At 38.9% G+C, this 12,696-nt stretch overlaps 1 protein-coding gene across 1 annotated transcript in view; it reads left to right on the top strand.

Moving 5' to 3' along the window:
- LOC148426775 (collagen alpha-1(XIV) chain-like) overlaps positions 1–12,696 on the top strand; it is a 112,878-nt gene that overhangs the window by 26,268 nt on the left and 73,914 nt on the right. Inside the window, exons 6-12 of the mRNA XM_088409747.1 lie at positions 8,372–8,527; positions 8,653–8,772; positions 8,963–9,127; positions 9,247–9,411; positions 10,844–10,995; positions 11,663–11,792; positions 12,296–12,441. Of these exons, the coding sequence (XP_088265873.1) occupies positions 8,372–8,527; positions 8,653–8,772; positions 8,963–9,127; positions 9,247–9,411; positions 10,844–10,995; positions 11,663–11,792; positions 12,296–12,441 (1,034 nt within the window). The remainder of the gene's footprint in view (positions 1–8,371; positions 8,528–8,652; positions 8,773–8,962; positions 9,128–9,246; positions 9,412–10,843; positions 10,996–11,662; positions 11,793–12,295; positions 12,442–12,696) is intronic.

Raw genomic sequence — 12,696 nt, 5'->3', positions numbered from 1 at the left:
GGGAGTTTGAATCTGGACTCTGGCCAGCCTTTTCCCACATTAAAAAAAAGTCAAAACTTAAAATTCACTGCAGGTAGGTTTGTGACTGCGAATTGTTGTTATGAATGTGTCTTGCATTTCGCTGGTGACCAATTAAGTGTGTTTCCTGAAAGTGGATAGATGGATGGGGAAAACAAGAAATTGTGTGTTTTTTCTGCTCTTATATTTGGTGCAATGCCAAGATAGACACTGCTTGTTTATTTATGTACTGCGTAATCACCAATAAAACTGGGGGTTGTATAATGCAGTCCCAGTCAGATAAATCAAGATGCTCTCCCATGGCTGTCACACACTGTTGTTTAGAATCTAGAGTGGGTGTTGCCCAATATAACGGAGAGGAGTGAACATAGTCTTGAATTAAAAAAAAAGCCGGGTTTGAGACACATTTGACTGGCGTGTTGACGCGTGTGAAGGATTCGTGGCACACACAAACATTTTTCACTTACCTGGCCTGAGAATGTATTGAAAAGCGTGGGCTGGGTATAGCATGGCTTGGTTAATAATAGTTACTTATCATTGATTATCTGTCATAATGGCACAAATCTAAAATGTCAGAAAAGTTAATAATGCAGCAAGCAATAACGCATAGTTGTATTATGAGTGGGGTAGTGGTGACTGTAAACATGATAAAGCATTGATAAGTGCAACAAAGTGTGAATGCAGTTGTTTTTTTTTTTACTTCCTCATTTTCTTGATGAGATGCAAGTAGGTGATGACCAGTCTAATGTATGCCCCTACAGTATCACCCAAAGTCTCCTGGGCTAGGCCCCAGCACACCTCCAACCCTTGTGGATAGTTTATGGCCCATACTATAGTACGGGTGTAAGGTATAAAGGTGAGGCGGTTTCATAAAACCAGGTTTATGTCCCGGGGATTAGTTTTGAGGTTATTGACAAAAATACAAATTTTGGACAGGAATGTCCATTATGGGATTTCAAAAAAAAAAACAAAAACCTTCTTTAGGTCTTAACTTTCATTGCCCAGCAGCCACAAGGTTCACACTGTAATCAAAGTGTAGGATAATACGAGATTAGTAGACGATGCTCACCATTTAAAAAAAATGTGCGTACCAAAATTTTACATGGATTTTTCTCAAAACTAAGGATTTCTACTGTATTTGCTGTAACTTTGTGAATGTTTTTAGCTACCTCCATGTGTTATATGTAATTTATAATTAGAATACATCAATATTGCAATTTTCCTTTTCAGACATAAGCCTGATTTTGTGAAGTATAAACCAGGAAACAAGTAATTGTGAATCAGTGTGTTTATAATCTATTTCCCCCACTTGCAAAATCAATTATTAAGCCGTATTTATTAGATCCACTTAGTCAGCCATACCTTTTTTTTTTTCAGTATGTGCATAGGACTAAAGAATAAAAGCCAGATATGATAAGAGGAGGCCCAATTTCGAAATAGAAGCCTACTCAGCTCAACAAATATGTGAGCACCCAAGCACAGAGATTAGGTTAAGACAAACAGAATGGAGAGAACAGGCAAAGCAAACAGACAAAGGTAGAGGAGAGACGGGTTTAGGGAAAGCCTCTTGGTGGATTGCGCCATTACATAAAGCATCTGTTGTGTCAGAACATCTTTGCAGTGAGCCAGGCAGTCGATTAAAGTTCAAGATGCCATGAAAGGTCACTCGTGGAATGAGACAAACTGTCAAAATGCAACGTTGAAATGATGGCGTATCGCCGAACGAATCGCACTCTGCCGTGGCAGGCCCACAGACTCCTGCATGAATAGTAATAAGTGGCGGAGTTTATTGAGGTGCGATGAGGATCACTAAGAAAATGGCAGACGTCATGTTGCCATATCTAATAAACTCGACAAAAAAAAAAGAAAGAAAATCTTCTTTTTGAGCCCCCGTCTCAGTTCCCTTAGAAAACCTTTGTGAGCATTCTTCACTTAGGTTGTGATGTTCTTTTAATTTTTACTGCAATTCACAACATTGTTAAAAAAAGAAAAGACTACAAAGACTGAGTTGGATGGAAGCTTTATCCAACACATACAGGAAGCTGTTCTTTTTAAGAATTGGGTTCAACATATTCTTTGCACTGTCACAGGAAAGCTGGAGAATTTTCCAGCTGATTTATGACGAGAGGGAGATACCAGTCTGCAACTGTGCTGCCGTAAATTTTGGCCAGCCATAACGGCAAGGCAGCGTGATATTCCATTATCATTTTGCGTTCTGGATTTATCTTACATCAAGACTGCACATTTTGATTATCTTTGCAATAAATTATCATGGTTGTGGGAGTGAATTGCTGTTTTAAAAGTAGTTTTACCCTGGAATCCAAAGTTGATTAAGAGTGAAATGCCTGCGTCATGTGGGGACCATCACTCTATCTGCATAACTGTCACTGTTCTTGACATTAATTTTAGCTTCTGCAATGTCATAAGTGGTGGGTGGGAAAGAAAACCCCACAAGCGAGAGACTGAAATTGTAGCATATTCTGTCTGATCCTTGGTGAAAAAGAAGTCACCAATCAATCAAGCTTGTGTGGTGAGAAGCAATTTGAAAATAGAGCCAGGAAACAGCAACATAGAAAAGCGTGAGAAATGTTAAGTGTTAGTTTTAAGAGTTGGGTGAGTTTCACTTCACATTTAAAAATGTCACCTTTCAAGCAAAACTGTTGGGAAAAAGGAAACCGGAAAAATCACACTTGAAGCCAACGAGATCTTGGGTATAGTCTTCCTATAGTCTCCTGGGTATAGTCACCTGGGATAAGCTCGAAATTGCTGCAAACCCTAAAAAAATAAAAAAGTGATGTAAAAAATAAATACAGTGGGCCCCCAGTTTACGAGATTAAACCGTTTCGTGGTTGAGATAGTGACGTGAATTCGCAATTTTGTATTTTTGAGGAGAAATTTTTCACTGGTTAGTTCCAGCGACATAAAGCAAGGATTTATAATGGACAGATATAATGGACAGACTTAAGTTTACCGCTTTTAATTTTTTTAGCATTCAAATAGCCCTCTGAACCTTAGATTGACTTAAAGAAATTTGCGTGTGATCTGCCAAAAACTACAACAACAACAACAAAAATGTTTTCTTAAAATATTTTATATTTTTAAATGATTTTATTGTTTAGAAAAAAAATGGTATGAACCCAACCTAACTCGTAAGTCCTCTTTGGCCACATTTAACACTTTTTTTCAGCCACATGACTTAAAATTTGGCCATGCACAGTATTAAATTTACAAGCACCTTATATAATTGTGGCTACGTACATATACTCTACTTGCAATCATTGTAATAAACCAGCCAAAAACTTGACAGACGGAACAGAGGCCTACCCCTCTGCCGGTCTACGGTTTTGTTAAAAATATACAGTAACATGAATCCAGATTGTTAATTTTACTGTTTTGTCCTCCGCGGCTTTACACTGGGAGTTAGAAAGAAAATACAAATACGTAACAATGCTCGCTTTGCATTTCAGGCTGCAATGCTGCTTTTGCCATATTCCTGTACCATCTACCGAATAGCTTTGCTTCCACTTTGACTACCTGTGTGTCAGCGTGCTGTGCCCACTTGAATGCCCAGTTACTTTGCCTTTCACTTGTTTTATAATCTAAATGTGAAAATTTACTCAAAAATGGGTTAAGTGAACTTAATATTTTTGAGCTATGGTATGCAATTGAAGTGATCTTAAATTCTGAACACATGTGATAGCAGTACATGTATTTTGACCTCCAACAACTTATGCTGTATCTCCATCTTGCTCGAGGGTTTGTTTATGACCTGTGTGTGTGTGTGTGCGTGTGTGTATTATAGCTCTGCTTGAGGAGTCTGGCAGGCAACCATGGTCTACTATTGCAGCTGTCGCAGTTTTAGTAAAAAATTCAGCACTCCAGTTTGGTAATCCGATTGTCTGGGAGCCACATACTTTTCTGCATTTGTCTGCTTTGTGTTTGAGACCTAACGCCAGGTGGACCGTCAGTTTAGCCATGTTTACAGTTGCCAGTTATGGATAATACTCATCCATTTTTGTACTCGCATGGAAATAGGATCAGTTACAGCGGTGGCTTTGTCAATCACGAGATTACAGTATATGCCAAATCAGGTTCAAATATAGTTCACGCAGCAAAACCGTGTAGTACCTGATGTATCGAAGGCAGTTTAGCACTAAATGCTGAGTCTTGACATGCTTGAACCTGAAGGAGAAGAGTCCTTTTATTTTTTTTCCCTATAACCCACTGGGATGGTTCACTTTCAGCACTGTAAGTTAAGTATGCCTAAGGTTGTCTTTTTTTTTTTTTTTACCCAATTAATTTTGATCATTTCTAAGCTCCTAACTTTTTGGTAAACTTTTTGAGGGAGTCACTTTTCTGTTCCAGCCTGACTGTACCCAGATGTGCAAATTAAGGACCATAAGGATATGCTTGGATAGCTTTGATGAGGGAGAACTTTTTACTTACTGGCACAGTCCTCTATCTAATGCAGCTCTTTTTCATCATAACTAAAAGTTCATCCATCTAATTCATCCATCCATTCAACAAATGAGAGTGGGCAGACAAAGAAGCTACCTTGGCATTTCTTTACAGTCTAGAGAAAAGGAGAACCAAATTTATATAGCCACTGAAGAGGACTTGTTGCCTTTTCGCTGGGTCTCATTCCTTCTTCATTTTTTGAGCCATACGCCATAAATGAGGTCTTAGCCAGTATTCCTCTGGATGTGTCATTTCAATGGGAAGGAGTGGAGGTGTTAGACGAGGGGGGAGATGAAGAGGTGTTGGTGGTGAAAAAAGAAAAGAACTAAGGCAGATGGAACTACGGGGAAGAAGAGGCACCTTTGACCAGCCGGCTGTTGTCTGCAAGGCAGGCGTTGTGTAGCGATGAGATGTATCAGCACGAATCACAGTAGCAACCGACCAATCTCTCTGACATCAACAACATTGTGTGCATATTTATGTGGCAGCACAAGGCAGGGCTTTGATTTGCTGCCCCCCTCCTGTGCATTATTTGTGTGCAGGGGAGTGAGTCAATAGCCACATGATTGCCCAAGTAATGTATATCGAATATGTGATTGTGGCTCATCTTTCAAAACATCGGGCAGATTTAATATGAAATTGTCTCAGATGATTATCATATCAAATACTCCTCATACAGCCTTGTTCTTTGATATACAGTCGGCCCCCGGCTTACGAGCACCCTGATTTACGAACAATTTGCCTTACGAGCGTGGATCAGGGAGATTTTTGTCCTCCGCTTACGAACAAACCTCTCGCCTTACGAGCAATTCGACATGCCGGCCATTGAGCATGTAGAAATGTTCTAGTTTAATTGCATCAATAAAATCAACAGTAGCGACATCATCAATCATCAGTAGGTACTTGTGGCAGTAACGTGAACGCTATTGGTCTTACAACGTCACACTGACTGTCTCACTCACGGTGTCTAAATATATTACCATTTAAGTGTAGTGTTTGTACAGCTAAAGGGAAAAACAGCTGACATGAAATTAAATGTGCCGATTGCAGGACAAAGAATTGTCATTGGTTTAAATGTGTGTTTTTTTTTAAATTAATTGTCAATACATTCCAACCGTTTAAAAAAAAAGTGTGAATAATTATCAGTCAGTCACGGAGATGCGAATATGCTATTGGTCGATTAAGGTCACCCGGTCTCACTCACGGAGATGCTATTGGCCGGCGTCACACGTCAATCACAGAAATGCCGATATGCTATTGGCCGAACGCCTTTATCTAACTTGATGGGACAGGATGGAAGGAAGGAGAGAAAATTAGTGAAAAACGGAATGTTGTGAAGACTTTGCAAACTTTATCTGTTAGACATAGCTTCTAAAATTACTAGCAGCGGTAAAGAAAGAAATAAGAGGATGATGTTTTAGTATCTGCGTGATTTGCACCCTGACTGAAAGAGTTACTGTAACACTGTAAGACCAATAGCATATCAATCGCCGTGTTAACTTTGAGCGTTGAACAATGCCCCCCTCTGCTTACACCCAGCTCAAGTCTCGTCGTTTCAAAGGTAAAAGCTATTTAACCATTGTATTTATTATATAATGCAAGAGTACAGCAGATTATGTCACTCAATTTTAATATATGTATACAGTGTGTCGTTTTTACCTAAGGCTTCGGCGCGCGTTGCACGCATTCACGAATTAACATGGGTTTGGATTGCCCGCTATACGAGCAATTCGAGATACGAGCGTAGCCGCTGAACGGATTAAGTTCGTAACCCGGGGGCCCACTGTATATATATTTTTTGCTTTTTTTTTTTTATCACAGCCACGCTGAATTTGTCAACAGTTTGTTCCACATGGTCTAAATGAAACCGTTAGCTTGTTAATGTTATGGTAAAAACTGAGATACATTTACAAATAATTTGATCCTAATTCTTTTTTCTCTTTCTTTTTCCAAGATTTATTACGTGGTATGTAGCCTACTGAAACATTATTATCATAATATTATCACTCACGGGTGGACAAACAATCAAGGAGGCATGCACAGATTATATTATTTATTTATTTATTTTCTGTTAGACTTGCACTGGGAACAAAACTAAAGCTTATTATGTTTCGACCATTATGCAGTAAACAGTCATTTTCAGGTAAGTCACCTTCGCGTGAAGTAAAAAAAAATCCTCATTAAAAATAAAACTTCTCATTCTTTGAAAGTCAACAAAAATGGCACGTTTGTCCAACCACTAGCATTGTGTCATGAAAATGAGCAAGCAATTTTCAACAATGTAGATTGGTCAATAAATTGTAAAAATAACACCCACACGTGTGAATTGACAGTATTGTACTTTTTCTTTTTTTAAAGATAAGAAATTTAATAAAATGTGACTGAGGTTTTGACACAACACTAATGATATACAAGTTACTATGGTGTATACCGACCATTTTGGGGGGATTTTTACATAATTAAGACTGAGAACAATAGACCCCAGAGATTCACCTACAAGGGGTTTAGGAAAGGTTTTAAGCATCGGAAAAACTAAAAGATTTTTTTTTTTCATTTATTTTTCCACACAGTCCCCATCAAGGGCTGAACACTTGCTCCGATGGCACCCGAGCGCTTTTACCCCAGTGTAGAGGAACATTTTGTTTGCGGCATGCATCAACCCTTCTTTATAACCGATGCTTAAAACTTTTCCTACACCCCTCGTATAGTTGCAACTCATCTGCCGCCATCAACTTGATTAAAAGAGTGTCAGGCCCAAGGTCTTATTTTAAATGATAAGAAAATTATCAGATAAAATAATCAGAAAATTAGCACATGGCCTATTATTATTTTATTTTGCAGACCAGGGAACCGATTTTCACTGTTAGCTGTTGTCTGTAAAAGTCAACTTTCAGTGGAGCCAAATTATTTTGTGCATTAAAGGACCCGTGTAATATTGTAAACTTTCCACAGTGAAATATATGCATTTAAATTACTTTTGGCACAACGCAATTTTAAATCTGTTTAAATATGAGTTTTATAGTACCAATATTTCAAACCAGGAAGTCAAACATCTTGTTTACTGATGCCGTACTTATGACAGTGTGGCTGCCTTGCCCTCTTTGCAACATCGTTCAATGCTGCCTGGCCACGAAACATTCAACCATCCATCATCCGCTGTGGAGACTACCCCTTCGAAGTGAATGTAGGAGCCAAAACAGGTGTTTTACTGACATTAAAATGCAAAATAATGGCATGAAGCCACACTAATTAGTAGCTGTTCCTCCAATTAAATCGGTCCCATTGGAAACCAGTATTCATAACAACAGTTCCGGCCGCGATTGGATTATTTACTATTGATGTTGACTGTCCGGCCATGTGCACCCAAACACACATTTGTGCCACTTCGACATATTCTACATTAAATCTTTGTAACTAATACACAAAACATTGGTGTTCACTTGGCCGACATGGACCAAAACCTCTCCTCCTCAACTATGGAAACAAAACATAACTGAAAGACCTGGATAAGGTCGGCGTGTATTTACTCTTGGACAGGCAATATGAGGTCTTGCTATCGTCGTCCGGCCTCTTTCAAGTCATATTTATCTGCTCGTGCGGGTCCTCTGCTGAGAGTACAGTATAAGCAAAGAATGCTTAGAAATGCACCAATGGAGGGAAATACTACTGTGAGGGTGTTTAAGGTGAAAAAACAGCATTGCAACATGGTTAAAATCTCCAAAAGGTTGAACTCCCACGATACGACTCCTTTAAGACTGGCGTAAAACCAGAATAACCATGTAGCTCAAAATTTTTATAGCAGGATTTTCAGATGCACATTGGAACAACTTTGCAGCCTTGGTTTGAGCTTTTATGTATGTTATTCTAAAATCTAGTTTGTTGCTTGTCTTTTCAGCGGGACAGTTTGTGTGCCACACTGAGTCCATAGCAGACATCGTGATCCTGGTTGACGGCTCTTGGAGTATTGGTCGCCTCAACTTCAGGCTGGTACGCATGTTCCTGGAAAACCTGGTCAACGCCTTTGACGTCGGCATAGACAAGACCAGGATAGGTACGGTACTATATGTCGGCAACGTTCAACTTTCTGTCATGCAACTGCGTTAGTCGTTTGAAGGCTGTCGAAATATCTTAATTACCATGTGCATTTGTTCTATGGGCGTTTACGTCTGATTGCAGGCCTGGCTCAGTACAGTGGTGACCCCAGGATAGAGTGGCACCTCAATGCTTTCACAACCAAAGAAGCTGTCGTCGATGCTGTCAAGAACCTTCCCTACAAAGGAGGGAACACTCTCACGGGTACTGTTTTATTGTTTGCCATTGTTATTTTATCCACTACCCTAATAAAATTTAAATTCATTGCTCCTCTCATTGGGCTCCTATGCCTTTCATTTAGACATTATATAAACCATATGTCTACGTTCTTTTATTCCTCTACCTCCGCTCTCTTTTTATGTATCTTCCTCCTGGATCCTTTGTCTCTCCCCAGGGCTTGCACTGTCCTATATCTCGGAGAACTGTTTCAAGCCCGAGTCTGGTGCCCGTGTCGGTGTACCTAAGATCGGGATCCTCATTACAGATGGGAAGTCTCAGGATGATGTTATACCGCCTGCAGAAAGCCTGCAAAAAGCTGGGGTTGAGCTGTTTGCAATTGGTGAGATGGGACACACACCTACATGACAGGAGTTGTGAATTATCCTGTTATAGCGTGATGCAAGTGCCCACAGTTAGATTAGACCAAAATACCCTCGTGTATTCCCTCTTCTTTTGCAGGTGTAAAGAATGCTGATGAAAATGAGCTGCGCTCTATTGCCTCAGAGCCAGATGACTCTCATGTATATAATGTTGCTGACTTTAATGTTATGAGCTCCATTGTGGAAGGATTGACGAGAACGGTGTGTGAGCAAGTGGAACAGCAAGACAAGGACATTAAGGAACGTAAGTGGACACTGACACACTAAACAAATTGCGGGCTAACTGACTGGAAGAACTACATGGACCATGGAGCAGTGGTGCAATTTGAAATCAGTGAAAATGCAGGCATTGTAATTAAATGAAATACCATAAAAGCACCAGAAACGTTCATTTATTTCAGAAAATCAATTCAGGGTCTTAAAATATCGTTTAGTAATTCATTCATTTAAGAAACTACACTTCAACAGGCCCATACTACCTCATTTTTATATCAAAAAATATTTAGTAAAATTGTTCTTTTAACTTCCTGTATGCTAAAATCATCAGAATGATAATAAATTTTAACCATTACATATTTCACTCTGTGTGTGTGTGCGTGTGTGCATGTGTGTGTGTGTGTGTGTGTGTGTGTGTGTGCCAAATTCACATACAATGGGCCCTGCACATTTTCTCATCTACACATGCATTTTTTTCCTTAACTTTTAAAAATGTATCATTATTTATTATTGTATTCATTTTTAATAAGGACTGTCATTGTTGCATCTTTTTAAAATGTATCATTCTTTCAATTGTCATTGTAAAGCTTGCGTCCCAAAAAAAGTGAGTGATTCTCCATAATTGGTGCACATTAAATAAATATGAAAAATAAATAGAATAAATATTCTATAATAAATATTAGTTAATCACAATTAGCATTAGCTCATTGGTGATTACCATTTAAGGTCAACAAACTCCCTCATACATATGGTTATAATACGTTACACATGTAATAGTGTCCTGAAAGTCACTTACAGATGGGACTTCTACATTCCATGTCTAAACCTAAAAGTGAAGCTGCCTGTTAGTTTCAACGTGTTTTAATAATTTCCTATTTGGTGTTCTAAACAAGCACAATGGACACGATCTGTGCTTGACTGCCTCTCACTGGTTAGAATTTGAATATCCAAGACCAAGCCAGGCATGCACCTTTTGGTTCGGTTCAAGTCGACCTGTGGTGGTGAGAATGAGAAATAAGTATGGTTTATAAAGAAAAACTGCATTCAAACACATTTTTTTTTTTCGCTGGTTGTACTAAAGCAAGCTCGGGAAACCTATTTGCTACATCAACATGCACAGAGCCATACTTGCCAGCAGGGGGCACAGAAGTAATGGCATCCCAAAAGCAAAACAAAAAACGCGTTTGGGTGGACTTTGTCTTGATAAACCAGATACATTATATTTTTCCTTCTCATCACTACATGTACACTTTAAGTCAGCCTGGTGGGAGAATCAAACATGAATCAAATCACCTTGAATGAATTCTAACTCAATCATTAAAAATATTGAGCCTAAACAGCCAGAAATAAGAGGAAAAGAGAATACAGTAGATGTCTTATCTCATATCTATTCATGTTGTTTTAGAATGCACTGATCTCTTATCTCAGTGTTGAATATCTCCCCCTTTTTCCCCTTTTAGATCAGCCACCAGAGAGAATCGGACCACCGTCAGGCTTGGTGACATCAGAGGTCACTGCCAGGAGCTTTCGAGTTACATGGCGCCACTCCTCCGGAAGTGTCGGAAAATACAGAGTGGTTTATTTCCCTGTTCATGGAGGACAACCACATGAGGTGAAGGTTTTTTTTTTGTGTTATCAAAACAAATTCTGTCAAGATAGTTTTAGTGTTAACTATATTTACTCTTGTCAGTTATTTAATCAATCATTTTTCAGTTATTGGCAATATTCTCCAAGGCCTAAATGTATCACAGCACAGTTAGAAGAAAAGTATATTGAATGAATTTGATGTGGAAGAAGAGAGCCTCTTCATCCTCACTTCTGTCAAGCACTTTTCAGATGAAATACTTACAATCTGAACTCTATATACAATTGAAGTTTCAAATGAATCCAAGCTGCTAATGGGCGGAACCAACTTGAAGTCATGTTTTAGTACCTTTTCAATTTAAGATGAAATTTGGCTAATATTGTTTATTTGCTTGAAGGGGGAAAAAATGCAGGCTTTAGTGCAAGAAAGAAAAATGCTCTCTATTTTTAAAGAATGGGGGAATGATTACTGTAGCACACATTTCATATGGTCTTTTAGTTCAAAATGGCTGACACCTACTCCAAGACCTGCATCACACTGAATTTCTTTTGTCAGTTTTCCTTTTTCCTTTTCATTTTCACATCACTCTGTTCCATTGTTGTATTTTCATGTACTAACATTCATTTCCCCACTTTTCAACCATCTGCTCCCCAATCTCATCTATTTCTCTTCGCACCCTCTTCATGCACCCCAGGCTGTTGTCGACGGACGTGACACCTCTGTGGTGTTGCAGCATCTCAACTCACAGACCGAATACCAGCTGTCTGTGTTTGCTGTGAATGAAAACGAGGCCAGTGAACCATTGAAAGGATACGAAACAACCCGTAAGTGTTTGTGCAAACTTGTGACATCCCAAACGTAACTTCAGAAATTCACCATTTCACTGTTGTTTTCTTGATACATTGACATGAATTTGTGGTTCGACCATGCAAAATGCAGACGTTGAGCCCGATGTATTTCCAGGATACATTAGTTTGATGTTTATTTTTTTGGTCAATCTTTATTAAATCTCCCCATAACAAGAGAGTTCATTTGCCATTCATACAGGGCATATTATGCATATCGGGAGTCCACTAATGGAGACATACAAATAAAGCCTGGCAACTCTTACATTGTTATGTTTTCGATGCCCGGTCATGCTTTTTCTAATGACACACCTTTTATTGTGGTCATTCTTTCTGTGAGTCATTAAAAGTGAATTGCTTTTCCATTAGTGCAAAATGAAGTTGTTTGGCTGCAACTCACTCCTACCAAAGATTAGATTTTTAATATTTGCCACTATTCTGGTTCTGACTGTTTCACTGTGTGTGGTCTTGTGTATATGCAGTGGCTCTTCCCACAGTGACAGGCCTCCAGCTGTTAGATGTGACTCACAACAGCATTAAAGCAAGATGGGACAGGGTGAAGGGAGCATCCGGCTACATGGTGCTTTATGCGCCGCTTACTGATGATGGCGACTTGGCTGAGAAGGAGGTACAGTTTAAAATCGATTTGAAGCAATTATCGGGCTGTCGCGTTAGTGTAATTTTGGGATTTGGATAGCTTACAGAAAATTTGAATATCAGGTTTAGCCTACTGAAAATTTACATTGAATATAGAGTATTCCAAATAAATTAAAAAATGATATAAATTGCAATGTATAAAACTGAAAATATGTTTTTGCTTGGTAAAAAGCAATTGTAAACACAGGAGACCAAACTTAAATTCAAACTTAACTTAGCAGCACTC

Source organism: Hippichthys cyanospilos, chromosome 3, assembly GCF_059441005.1.
Source record: "Hippichthys cyanospilos isolate Australia breed blue-spotted pipefish chromosome 3, RoL_Hcya_1.0, whole genome shotgun sequence".
Classification (NCBI taxonomy): Eukaryota; Metazoa; Chordata; class Actinopteri; order Syngnathiformes; family Syngnathidae; genus Hippichthys; species Hippichthys cyanospilos.
Note: the sequence above shows the minus strand (reverse complement) of the source record. Positions and strands in the feature narration are given on the sequence as shown.